General features: G+C 37.0%; 1 protein-coding gene across 1 annotated transcript in view; it reads right to left on the bottom strand.

Moving 5' to 3' along the window:
* Nucleotides 1-13513, bottom strand: part of SLC26A7 (solute carrier family 26 member 7) — a 57763-nt gene that overhangs the window by 25432 nt on the left and 18818 nt on the right. The window contains exons 5-8 of the mRNA XM_042869686.1: nucleotides 7212-7364; nucleotides 5764-5846; nucleotides 4329-4476; nucleotides 2162-2275 (exon numbers count right to left, since the gene is read on the bottom strand). Coding sequence (XP_042725620.1) covers nucleotides 2162-2275; nucleotides 4329-4476; nucleotides 5764-5846; nucleotides 7212-7364 — 498 coding nt within the window. The remainder of the gene's footprint in view (nucleotides 1-2161; nucleotides 2276-4328; nucleotides 4477-5763; nucleotides 5847-7211; nucleotides 7365-13513) is intronic.

Raw genomic sequence — 13513 nt, 5'->3', positions numbered from 1 at the left:
GAGACAAGTTGTTAAAAATAAAAACAAGTATGTTGTTGAAAGAGCAGAAAACGAGAGCCATGACATACTTTAAAATACCATCAAGAGAGATAGATAGGGTTTTTACAGAAAAAAAGGATGCAAAATCTGCTGGCAGAGTCACAAGGAATTTTTGCCTTTCTCTGCCTGTTCAAAACATAAAAAACAACGTGTCGATTGTACTTGAAGGACACTGCTCAGTCGATGAAATAGTTCTTCACTTCTGTTCTTTTTTCAGAAAGAATATCACAGCTCACAGAATCTTTCAGGTTGGAAAAGACCTTCAGGATCACCAAGTCCAACTACTCAAATAGAAAACTTGACAGAATGGCTGGGTCTGGATTCCTGTCTTCCTGCAGTGAAGAATAAATTACTTCCCTGAATCTGAAGCTTGGTCTTCGGAGAAAAGCAGGCTGCACATATTTCTGTCATGTCTTTTTGTGTATGCAAAGCAAGCCATTGCTTTTCTTTTTGTCTGTGATCTGACAAACATCTATGACAGTTATTCTTCTTAGTTGCTCATTCTGCCTAGACAGCTCCAAAAGAATGGGCAGGAGTGAATATATTGCTTTCTAAGACATAGGCAAAGAAGACAGGTGAGAGAATATTATAATTTCAAGTATTGTCATAATGCTGGTGCACAACCACACTAACTTGTGGATGCAAATTCTGCTGTACTATGAAACTTCTGGATAAAACCTAGCAGATATTCATTATTCTTACCATGGACTTCCCACTTTGACTTCAAGCCATGGTGGTTTGTTTTTCCATCTTATAACTTGAATGACTTTCTAATGGGGCCTTTGTCTATATGTTCCTGAGCCAAAGTGCTCAGATGCCCTATATGCATTCAGGTTAATTAGCTGTCTTAGAAAAGTCATGATGCAGTAAAACTTTAATTTGGAAAGATATGAACAGGTAATAGAAGAGAATGTCAGTGATGGTGAGGGCACGTGGTATAACACTAAATCTAACTAAAAAAATCTGAAGTGGATAATAGCAAAATGGCAGCTAAACTATTTGCATATGAATGCTTTTAAAGATGATTATTTGATAAATTATTCATTATGATTAACAGAGTTCAGAGAAGTGTATAGGCTAATTAGCAAGTAATTAACATGCATAGTTTTGAAATAAAACCTTGTATCATTTCTTACTATTGTGGTGTCTGCAAGAGAAACAATTGTAGAATATAGACAGGAAGAATCACCACCTACAGACTGTGCTTTTCCTTGGCAGTCACATCCCTTTACTGTTCTTTTCATAATTAATGACCTTTATACAGGCAAGGGCAGGAGTTATAAAAGGACAATGGCAACAAACTCTTGAGGATACAGCATTTATACGATAGGATGACCTTGATGGACTCTTGAATTCCACAGTATGGACAAAGAGTTCAGTGCTCACCCACATGGTGCTATCTCACACCAAGTTAGCTGCCTCTCTTGTTCCCAGGCACAGATTGGACAGGTTACGGCACTACAGAACCCCAGTGAGTATTTTCTTCAGTTACAATTCCCTGTTTCCCGAGGTACTGCCATGGGAACTTTCGAGTTTCATTTCAAACAGAATGCAAAAAAAATCCTGAGAAAACTATATGCCATATCTGTGGTCTGAATGCATTGTGAGAGTCAGAAGAAATACACCAAGACACAGAACAGAAGTTAGCACATTGTTTCTTTTAGGAGCAACTCTTAACATTACATTCATTTGCTTTTGAAAATCATATAGGATCACTAATTATAATTAAAAAAAACCCAAAACATACAACACAACACTTTAGGTTAGCCTGTACCAATAAATCCACTAGATGCCATTAGAGGGCACTTTTGTTACAGTGCTGACAAATTTGCACAGAACTGAAAGGGCTCTTGTGTAGTTTCCTGCAATCTGAAAATACAACACCCTCACCTCCATACTGTCCCAGACTTTAAAGTTTATGTCAAATTAGGTAAAAATGCAGAAGTGGAGCCATTAGTTTTTCTATTAAGACTGTTGCCAAACAGTCGTAATTCCATGCAGATGGTTAAAATTGATAGGGATTTTGCAGGATGGTGGAATGCAGTGGATTAATCAGAGCAAGCTCCAGTGTCCAGAGCAGCATGGTCAGTGTCCTTCCACTTACAGCACTCTATCCCATTACCTGTGTTCTGGCGCCCGTGCTATATAACAGTGCCGTCCGTCCCATCGCTGCCGCGCTTGGTATGCAAAAGAAAAATGAAGGAATCACGTTGCTGAGGCCATGAGCCAAAAGTTCCTGCAAAGTTGTTAAAAAGAATGAGTTTCTTTTCTTTTTTTTTTTTCCTATTGCTGCATCATTTCAATGCTTCTTGCCATCAAAGCAATCTTCAATGAATATATTAGCCAAGATGGAGGATGGCCATAATTGTTAGGAAAAAAACACAACATATGTACATAATAAAACATCTCCCAGTACATATTCAGAAATTCAGTACACAACTCAGAAGTAACTTGAAAGTAATTTGAAGTAACTACTGAACTAGATTCACCAAAAACAGGAGATGCATTTTTTTCACAGAATAAATGATATTGCGGAGTTTTGAACACAAAATTCAGCAAAAATAGCTGCATCTTGATCCACATCTGCTTTTTAACAGGCCAGAGGCTCAAGTAGTGGGATCTGGACAGCGTCCAGGTTTTTTCTGGCTTATGACTCTACTGGAAGAAGATAGCCGCTGATTTTTTTTCATATATGCATTAGTGAAAGTGAAGTATGATAGTAACACTATCTGCATGCTCTCTTTCATTAAAAATGCATTCTATGTATTTTCACAAGCAAAATGCAAGTATGTACAAACAACTAGTACAGAAGAAGAAAGAATGCACCGAGGAAGCCACCTCGTATCCCAGCTCTACTCTGGGAGGAGCTCATCCATCCCCTGAGGGCAATGTGACAAAGACACTGGTGCTGCCAAAGTGCTTGATACATATATGATGTCATATCTAGCCAGGGAAACACATCATGGTGGGTCAGTCTTCACAGCACCAGAGAGGAACACCATGGAAGTCCTCAGATAGACTTGTACACACACATGACACCATGCAAAGAACTGTGCCTGGCTCGTGAATGCAGTGCAGCTTTACCACCATGTTGCCCTGCCTGCTCTGTTTTCATGTAGGTTTTCTCTTTGCTCCATTATCCTCTGCAGACATACACATAATTTCCACCATTTCGGTAGTTAAGCAGTAAAAGTTACAAGTTTTCCAAAAGTACAATAAGACACACAGGTTGCTGTACTCAGTTTAGTGCCCTCTAGGCACTACAGCACATTGTCCCAAGGCATAACTTATACTAAGCTGTGCTCCCTAGAAAACATTGCTCTTCAGCACCAACAGAAAATCAGGGCATAATGTATTCATTTCAGAAAAAAATTTAGGCACCTGAGTATATAAGAATATTGTTGCCTTATTTTCCAATGGTAGTGAGATTTGCAAAAGATACGCACTGATGTAGCAAGGCCAATCTGTCTAGATGGGATGTTCAGATAGGTCTTCATCTGCAAAACCAACTGCTCTTCATACAACATTATGTCATCTATCCCAAATCATTTAACAGGAAGTTGGGAGCAGAATTCTCATCACACAGCATTAATTGCCAGTTAGGAGTGTTTCTTACCAGTGTTTGAACTGTTGACTCCACGGATTCCCACTTGCCTTGAAGTTACCTACTCACCATGACCAGTAGTGAGGTAGCGCAGGAAGAAATCATCCCACTTTTATTTAAGCTAGCATACTGCAGAGTGGAACTCTAAACAGAGAGCTCCTGTGGCTGCAAATTTGGCAGTGCTCTCTGAAATCATCCTGCATCTTTTATATAAATAAACCTTAATTTCAGATGAGACTTCTTCATTGAATAATCTTATTTTATAACATCAGATATTTCCTAGGGCAGTAAGTACCTAATTTATTTCTTTCTTTTAATCAATCACTGGTTTAAAATCTTAGCTGGCCTTTAAGACCTCAGCTGCCAGAAGAGAAGCTGTCACACCTTGAAACACTGGGAAGACACATTAACACCTAAATTAGCTACAGTCTGCATGAAATGCAGCATTATGAGATTATCCTTGAAGGATGCATTTCCTCAAAAAGTGTAGCTCATCCAAATAGGATATTCTACAGAGCTGATTTGGACTAGATATGAGTTCCACAGTAATCATTGGAAGGCCTCGGGATGTCATGCAGAATTTATGCTTACTGGGCTTTCATCCATAACACTTCTCCAAAATGGTAAATGAGTTTTATAGCTAACTGACCTTCTGGTCTCCTTAAGTAAAGAGAAAGAACTTTACCTGGTTATCATCCACAGTGTAATTAAACCTTTTAGCAGAGCTTTGGGCTAGAGCTAGTGATGCTACATAACCAACCAGTGCTACCCCAAAAGCTTCTGTGACTACCTCAGATAGGACATTCATGGATGGCAGTTTTGGTGGTGGCAGCCTGTAAAAAATAAAGATAGCCTCAATACTTCTGTTATTCTTGACAATAGAAGAGAAACAGTCTTTGCATGCATGGTTAATTTTGTTTAATACTTCAGACATTTATTATGTTTTAGATTAGTTGGAACAGTGTTAGTATTCAGCATCTCATCATCAGCATTCAGTATGGAAACTTACTCCATCTAATGGCAATTTTCTAATGCTATAAAACCCCACAGTTAAGAACCGAATCACACCAAACTATCTCTACTCTTCAAAAAGATGTCAGACTCTTCTGAGAGCAAATTATGTCCCCTCAGATCTCAGAACACCTGAAGTTTCTAATGATCTCCACTGACAAGGCAGTTAGATATCTCAGGTGAGCGAGCACTAAAGATATGTGGGAGGGATCCAGCTTTCTGCTTATGTTTTTCAACACTAAAGAATCTTGGTATGTGAGGTTAGACAGAAAATAAGCTTCTGATTAAAGCTGTATCAGTACAATTTAACTGCCCATAATGCATATCAGAAGGAGTACAATAACATTGTTTCAGCCTCAGAAACACGTAGCCTGTGATAGCATACCCAAAGAGTTAAAAGTAATTTTCTTCCTCAGCAACTTCCTTTATTTTACATAAGTGCAATCTGCCACACATGCATTCAGAGCTTGCCCTGTGAAACTTAGGGAAACCCCACAATCTCCAAGAGGGAGATTATAGAACAGCTGTGCTGTTCCTTACCAGCCCTTGGAGTATGAACATTCTCCCTAACACCTAATCTAATTGTTTTCACAGCTAATTATACTGAATATCTTTTTCCTTCTTTTCAAACTCATGGAGGAAAATGTATCACTGCCCATAGTCAGAATGCTCTTCTATAGCTAAATCCTTCTCTTCAGAAACCACATTTTCTAAAATTACTGTATAAATAAGTAGAGAAGAACTCACTGGTGCAATCTACAGGCTTATCTCACTGCAGTCCTCTCTTACACAAAACACAGGTAGCAGTAATCTAGTAGATTGCCCTCCTGACATACATCCATTAGCCATCATCAGGTATACGGTAGCTACCTTACTGCATAAAGTAATGAGATACCTATGAAAATGTACAAAAAAGTCTGCATTTTTAAGACTACATCAATACTCCTTGTTAGTGTGAGATTGAATTGTGAGAGAGTATTCGAGAAGGTCATGAATGAAAATGATAGATTTTACTATTTCTTACTCCAAAAAACTACTCTGACCACCTCACAAGCTGTTCATAGATCTAAGCATATTGAGAAGCCACAAACTAATAAAAACCATATTACCCTTGAGGAATATGCCCCACAACTTCTAGCCCGTAGACGTATTCCATATCGGCATAGCAGCAGGCAATGGATGTAGCAATTATCTATTTGATTCAATATAGAAAAAATACATTACTTTTCTATTGCTTTCAGGTTCTCACATAGTCCATGTTACCACCAGAGCTGAGAATATGACAGTGTTCATGCATGTGTCTTTACACTAATCCAGTAAGACAGGGAAGTATTATAACTAAAATTATAGTAAATCTGGAAGTGAGGCAAAAGAAATGATCTGGACACAATAACAGTTTTAGAAAGCATGTCTGAGGAAAGACTATGACAGAGGAATTTAGATGCTCACTGGTAATAAAATCAATCTGCAAAGCCACTTGCCAGTCTTCATCAAACTGCCCCTGTGCAGCACATGGCTCAAACCACTGCCATTCACAGTTTAAAGTAATTCAAAACTGTTACCATAACTGAGGTGCGCCTGAGTGTGCGGTTCAGCTCATGCTCTCTGATCCCAAGTGGCAATATCAACTTCAGCACACAACCCAGCAGAATAAGATGTGGTTACCTCTCAATTTATGTTTCAGCAGGTATAAACCTTGCTGAGAGATTGGAAAGTTTGGCCCTGAGGAGGTTCAAGCTCATTTCCCATACTTCTGTGAGCTGACCACAGAAATCCCAGAACAGGAACATGCTGTAGTACATCATGCTTGGTTTGCTGTGTTTTATCCAGTATTATTTAATGGGCAATACACAAACAGATCACAGAGCAGAGACCAGAATGTCATTTTCCAGCATTTTATACAAGAAAAAGGGTTCTTTTGTAAACAGTTTTTTTCAATAGCAACAACAAAAAAAGTATTCACGACGATCCACTCTGAAATAAGCCTTTTGTTATTGTTGTTAAAATTTCTTTTACTGGTCTAGAACAAAACAGAAACCTCTGTCCTAGAGCTGGTTATTTTACCGTAGTTTAATCCTTAAAGTTGAGATTTACTGTACAACAGAGAATTTCAACTTAGTCTATGCTATATGAAAGGAAAACTGTAAGTAAACATAGAAAGCAATAGCTTAGGTATTTAACTTTGCTGCAGATAAATAATATGCAATATCTAAGTCAGAACTACTCAGCACAATGCTTGCCTGGAGTTACATCAGTTACTTTTCATTTTCTACATTAAGCTTCTTGTAGTTTAACATTCTAGACCTCATGCTCTTGTAATTATGCAAAAAAGTAATAAAAATATTATAAAAATTGGGAACATATGTCACTTCTTTCTTAATTATTTAGCCAAACTCTTTCTTGTAATTACATTTAATATACAGCCATGAAAATTAGCCATTCATTTAATAAGTGGCAGGTGTGAGTAACTACAGAAAACATAGAAAACTTCAGGGAATTAGTTGAGCCACTAAAAACTCTATAAAGGAAAAAGTCTAATATTTGGCTTCCTACTTACCAAAACTAGATCAATAGGAAGAACAATTTTTATGTTTCTCTTAAATTTCTCATTCAATTCCTTAACAAGAACAAGCACCACAATGCTCAGCAAGGAGAGAAGTAAAGCCTCTAGCTGAACCGATCTGATATTCTCAAATACGTAGGCATAAATCTGCAGTGATTGAGATGAACAACAGATTATATTCACAAATTACAAAATACATAATTCCAGGTCACATGGTATGGTATTTTCTACACTTCAAATGTCTGAATTACCTGGGTGAGCTGGATCAGTACTCCAAGAGATCTGTCATCAATAATTTATACATTTCTATTGATTGTAGAAGCAAGAAAATTCCAGTAAATCTGATATATGTCCTTTCCTTCCCTGTTTTATTAAATTCAGTGAATTGAGCATAAAAACATTGAGAGAAATTTGCACAAAGGTGCATTATTTGTGCCTACAGCACATGACATCCACCAACACTGATAGCAAATGTGAGGTCTGAGGAAAGAATTAAAGAGACAGAAAGAAGGGAAAGAGAAGGAGAGAGTGGAAGAAAAAATGAAAGAAAGATGCAGTAGTGGCTGGGACGGGAAGCAAGAGGAATCTTCCCAGATGATTGCTCTTTTCAGGGCCACCTCTCCAGCACTCTGGGGAGTCCATCCAAATATTTTGTACAGAGCAGGATACATTCAGTGTCCCTGTTGATTGCTCATGGCCATTTCACTAACAGTGCTCCATGACGCATGTTTTGATCAGGTCCAGATGCTGCACACACTAATTGCCTGTCATGCTTTGTGTGTAGGCACTGTTGACTATTTAAATGACTAATGCTATCTACTCTGCTCTGTTTCTGTCTCTAGTTTTAAGTTGAAAGCTGCAAAATAAGTCCACTGCTTAGAGGAACAAAGAAGCATGAAAATGAAAGTAATGCACATGCTTTATAAAGATGCAAGGTGGAGAAAAAGCAAGGTAGGCTTAAACATTTAAATTCTGCGTTAAGATTTTAGGAACTGTTGCATAGCCCAAAATATAAACTGTATAGAAAAAAGAAGTTAAAATCTAGGCTGCAGTTTCAGGCTGCTTCACAAGTAACTTCCCTTAAAACCACAGCATGAAGGATAATAAAATCAGGGAACTTACGCTTGAAAGAAAATATCAGTAAATGTTGTTTTTTCCTAGCAACAACTAAGATCCCAGGTACCAGGGTGGACCAGGCTCTGAGCAACCTGATCTAGCTGTGGATGTCTCTCCATTTATTGCAGAGGAGCTGGACTAGATGGTTTTTAAAGGTTCCCTCCAACTTCAAGGATTCCATGATTCTATGGATTCTAAGGTCAATACAATAAATGAAAAGTCATACTTGTAATTTTATCAAAGTAGATATTAATAATCCTCTGCCTCACAGAGCCTATTTCCAAATAAATGCATAATGCTAACAAAGTTTGACAGTTTGGAGCTTAAATACATACATTTATATTAGGAAGGGAAAAAGAATAGATAAATTATCTTGGGAAAGAGCACTGTTCTAGCAGAAAGACAGTCAATGTGATGATAATTTTTTCCCCTGTTCTGATTCTGTCACTCATTGAAGAGATTATGCTTTTTTTGCATGAGTATATTATTAATGGCTTCCTGATTTTTCCTCTCTTACTACTTCTAAGATGATCTTTATAATCTATAAGGGGTGAAAAACTGAAAATATAATAAAAAAACTCTAAAAATGGTGATAGAAAAACAGAAGAAACGTAGTTCTTCTCATAAAGGGAAGTCCTCTCCATTGAAATATAGGCCGTGGGTTTTTGATTAAGGATGAATGGCATAACCCAGCACAAACATTTATCAGAACCCCTGAAAAACATTTTAAAAACAACTTATTAAATAACGTGATATACCTATGTAATGAATATGGTAATCAACCCAATTTTTAATAACGTATTTCCCCACTGTCATCAGACAATGTGAACTATGTCTTAATGTGGCTTGCAAATAATCCGCATACACATGATCTTCCAAGCATGCATTGTCAAGAGAGCACAGGCCTTGGCTTGGCACCCAGCAGAAGCTGTGAGGAATTAGGACAAAGGAAGGCAATCTAGAAAAACTACATTGCAAACTGCACCCACAAACATAGGGAAGGTTGAGCTATATCAAAGATAAAGTGGTAAGAAAATAGAATGATTCTTAATTGTCAAAGTGACATTGGTTTTTTTGTTTGTTCGTTTGCTTTGTTTTTATTTTTTATTTTCCTAATGAGCATTGTCAGCTTTAGCTATCTATGTATTTTTTGTTTAATTTAATTTTTTTTGCTTAGAAAAACTGAGATCTAATGCAGGGTGAATAAATATAATTTTAATGAAAGATTACTAAGAAATGTGCACAAGCTTTTAGAACATCTCTCTTTACAAATTAAATAAAAGGAAGATTCCTTTTATTTTTATTAATATCTAGCCCAAGCTTCTAGAGCTTTCATAACATCTCAGAATGCCAGGACAGCTGCAGCTGACATGGGCCTCAGTCCATTTGCTTTCCTCCAGCCTTCAGGCACTTCTCCCCTTTGCATTCATCAAGATTACATACAGTGGACTCACAGTCTCATTTGCCAGATCCCTCAGCACTCCCAGCAGGGCGAATGGACTTACAAATGCCCAATTTTCTTAAATAATCTCTGACCTGATTCTATTCCACCAAGATTACATATTCGATGCACCAGTCTTTCAGGCTAGCCTCTGGGACATGGGATTTCTAAAGGCCTGAATTACTGGTAAAGACTGAGGCAAAGAATGCATTCAGTAGCTTGGCCTTTTCACTGCCCACAATAACAAGGTCTCCCTTTTCACTTAACATAGGGACCACATTTCCCTTAGTCTTCTTTTTGTCACTAATATACTCGTGTGTCAGCCATTCTTGGTGCCTCTGACTTCCCTAGTCAGATTCAATTGCATCTGGGCTTTAACCTTCCCTACTTGATCACTGACTGCTCAGGCAATGTCTCTGTATTCCGCCAAGGTTAACTGTCCTTGCTTATATCCTCTGTAGGTTTCTTTTTTGTGTTAAGTGTGGCCAGGATCTTCTTGTTCCATTCAAGCATTCTGGCATTTTTGCCTGACTTCCTCTTCGTTGGGATGCATCACTCTTGAGTTAATGTAAAGTTTTTTCATACCTTTATCGGACTTCCACAAACATTTTACTTGAACAGCTTGCAGTATTATTTGATGTTTCTCTCTAAGCCCTACCCTTCAATATGTACTCTACATCAGCAAATAAAAAAATCAATACTTCAGAGCTAACAACAAACAGCCATATCCCCAAAACGTGGCATTTCTAAAAAAGATATCAGAAATATCAGTGTCTGTAATAAACTGAAACAAATCTGGCAGTAATATGTATAAATATTACATCAATTACCACATCAGACTCCAGAGCTACCACTGACTATTCCCTGGTAATCGTTCCCTGAAGCCCTAAAAACACACTTCACGATGATATCAGCGAAGCAAGCAGAGCATTTCACGGACCACTCACTGTTTCTTCAGAGGAAAAACCTGCATGTGGTTAATGTGTACTAAAGCCATCAATCTGCACTCTTCAGTTCATATTTCATACTGTCCTTTAGATTCCTATGCTCATCCAACATAAAAGTGTGAGCGCTACATATAAGCACCTAAAACTCAAGTTACAATTGTAATCTGATTCAGAAGAAATATTTGCAGATGTTTTCATCACAAAAATCACTAGGAATTCAGTATTTTATACATCTTAATGACACACACATTGAAATAATTTAGAATCTGTAGTAGAATTTAGTGTGATATTGCAATGTAGAGAATATTTTGTGTCATTATATAGCTAACAAAATTTTTACGATACAGTAATATATTTAGTTGATTGTCTCTTTATTTTTATTGTTATTTTCATGCAAAGAATTTTAATTGAAGCGATGCAGTTAGATGAGTGACTTGATGTAAATTTGAAAATAAGTAAAAAAAAGCAACTTTGTAACTTTGTTCACATATATATACACACATAATGTCTCTGTTCTCGTGGGAAATTAACTGCTTTGAATTTCACCCAATTTTCACATAATATTAAATGGTAATAGTGCACACTGTCATGGTTTATACTCGAGAAGGAATGTGCATTCTGGTAGATTAATGAAATCCTGACTTTTTTTTTTTTAAACTCCATACGTGAAAATCGTAAGAAGAATCGAAAGAATCGAAACAGCAACAGCACAGCAGAAATGAACACACTTCATGATACCTCCTACCAGCTAGCATAAGTACATGCCCCAGTTCCTGCCAAGTGCCAAGACACTGGACATGCCAGTTCTGGGCATTTTGGCTCGTCCTTTACATGGTGGATGGACCCAAAGCACCAAGCACAGGGATCCATGTTTCTTTCAGAGGATGGGTACCAGAAAGTGTTGCAATGTCAAGGGCTGAAACATTTCTTCCATTTAAATACTAACAAGGAAAAGTAGAAGCCCTCTTCGAAGACCTGAGCAATTGGCAATGGATAAAGAAATTCAGTGTTTGTGGTCAAATAGGAAAAGAGAAAAAAATTAAAAAGATCATTGATCATTTGTACAAGCTTTGGAGAATTATTTGAAGACATCTGTTTTACTAATTTATTATGCTTTAACAGTGGGTGTGCGAACTCTAAAGAGAATGTAAAGATGCTTTCCTCAATGCTTTTAATTATTGAATACTGTATTTTTTTTTAAACTGCATACGTGAAAATCCAAAAGATTAGCTTTAAAAACGAGTATGGAAACTGAAGCAAATAAAATAAGAAAAAGAAAAGCAGGACTTGTGTTAAAATGCCTGGTTCTGTCTGAGAGTAGGTGACCTTGTTACATTTTAAAAAATGCCTCTTTTTTATTATTATTATTATTTTTAAGAAATACAACACATTGTATGGGAAAATCATGCAGGCAACTACTGTGAGCTGGACAGGGAAAGAATAGAAAAAGAATAAGAGAAGAAAGGCAAAAGACTGGTAGTGGAATAGTGTGAACATGAAGACTTTCTCAGCCAACTTGCAGCACAACCACAAGGATTTTGCAACCAACTTGCAACGTAACCACAAAAGATCCAATTTTGCAAAGTAGGCTTCTTACATTGCAGGAGTTCACTTTTTAGTGCTGCATTCCATAGAAACTTGTGGAAGGATAAAGGGCAAATGCAGATATGGCTTTCTGTTTTCAGTAAAACTTAATGATAGTTTTCTCATTGCCCCTTGTGAACATTAGATTTCACATGCAGCCCTCCCTCATCATTTTCCTTCTCACCTTTATCCAGCCATTGCCATTTGTAAAATCTCCACTGATTCTGCAACGTGCAGCACAGTTGCAGTCTTACAAACCATACACAGGGAAAATGAAATGTAATACATTACACAAGCTATGTGTAAACACAAAAATCCCACATGCTTGATGCAGATGTAATATATTCATTCTCCATACACAAAGCTCGTTTTTACATATTTAATTGTGATCTCACTTGCTGTAAAAGAACACATTTCAATGGCTTGCTCTACTTTCAACCCTCTTGTTACACTTTATTAAACATCCTTATTCTTGCTTTCTCAACCCAAAGGCTATCTAAAACATAACAATGGGATTTGTGGGTGGGAGGTGGTTTGAAGAAAGAAAACAAAAAGTAAGCAAAAACCTACTCCCTTGTTTCATGAATTTGGAGCAAAAAACATATCAAGAGACACAGTGTCAAATTCACTGCTGGGGACTGAAATACTGGGGTTTCTTGAAGCAATCCACAAGTCTAAACAGACACCAGAAACATTCTGAAGTATATGTATGGTAAAATTGTTCTTTCTAAATGTAGAGGCTTCCTTATTTGTTATTATTTTAAATTGTACAGAGGGTTTTTTGTTTATTTATTTGTTTTTATGCAATTCTACAGAGCAATTGAAAACCTTAAAAAAAACCTATCAAGATTTTTTATTCTGGAAAATGCTCAAAGAGGGTTGATTTCAAAACTGAAGTGAAAGGCAAAGAACTTTTTCATATGCATTAAAATATACAAGGGATAAGGGAACAGATTTCTTTCAAAGCATTTGTATTACCTCATTTATGATATCATCAACACACCAACATGGAAATATTTCCTTCTATCACTGCTGTTCTTTATTATTGCTCATAATGTGTGTTTTGATTATTTCCTGGCTGTTGTACTTAACACTGTCAATTCTACAAGATACTAATATGCCCATATGTAAGTACAGCCTCCTTGGAAAACCTACTTAAAAAAAGAAAGAAAGAAAGAAAGAAAGAAAGAAAGAAAGAAAGAAAGAAA

Source organism: Lagopus leucura, unplaced genomic scaffold (assembly GCF_019238085.1).
Source record: "Lagopus leucura isolate 7727_CA_CO unplaced genomic scaffold, USGS_WTPT01 Super-Scaffold_100002, whole genome shotgun sequence".
Classification (NCBI taxonomy): Eukaryota; Metazoa; Chordata; class Aves; order Galliformes; family Phasianidae; genus Lagopus; species Lagopus leucura.
The sequence above is the reverse complement of the archived record's forward strand: the minus strand, read 5'-3'. Positions and strand labels throughout refer to the sequence as shown.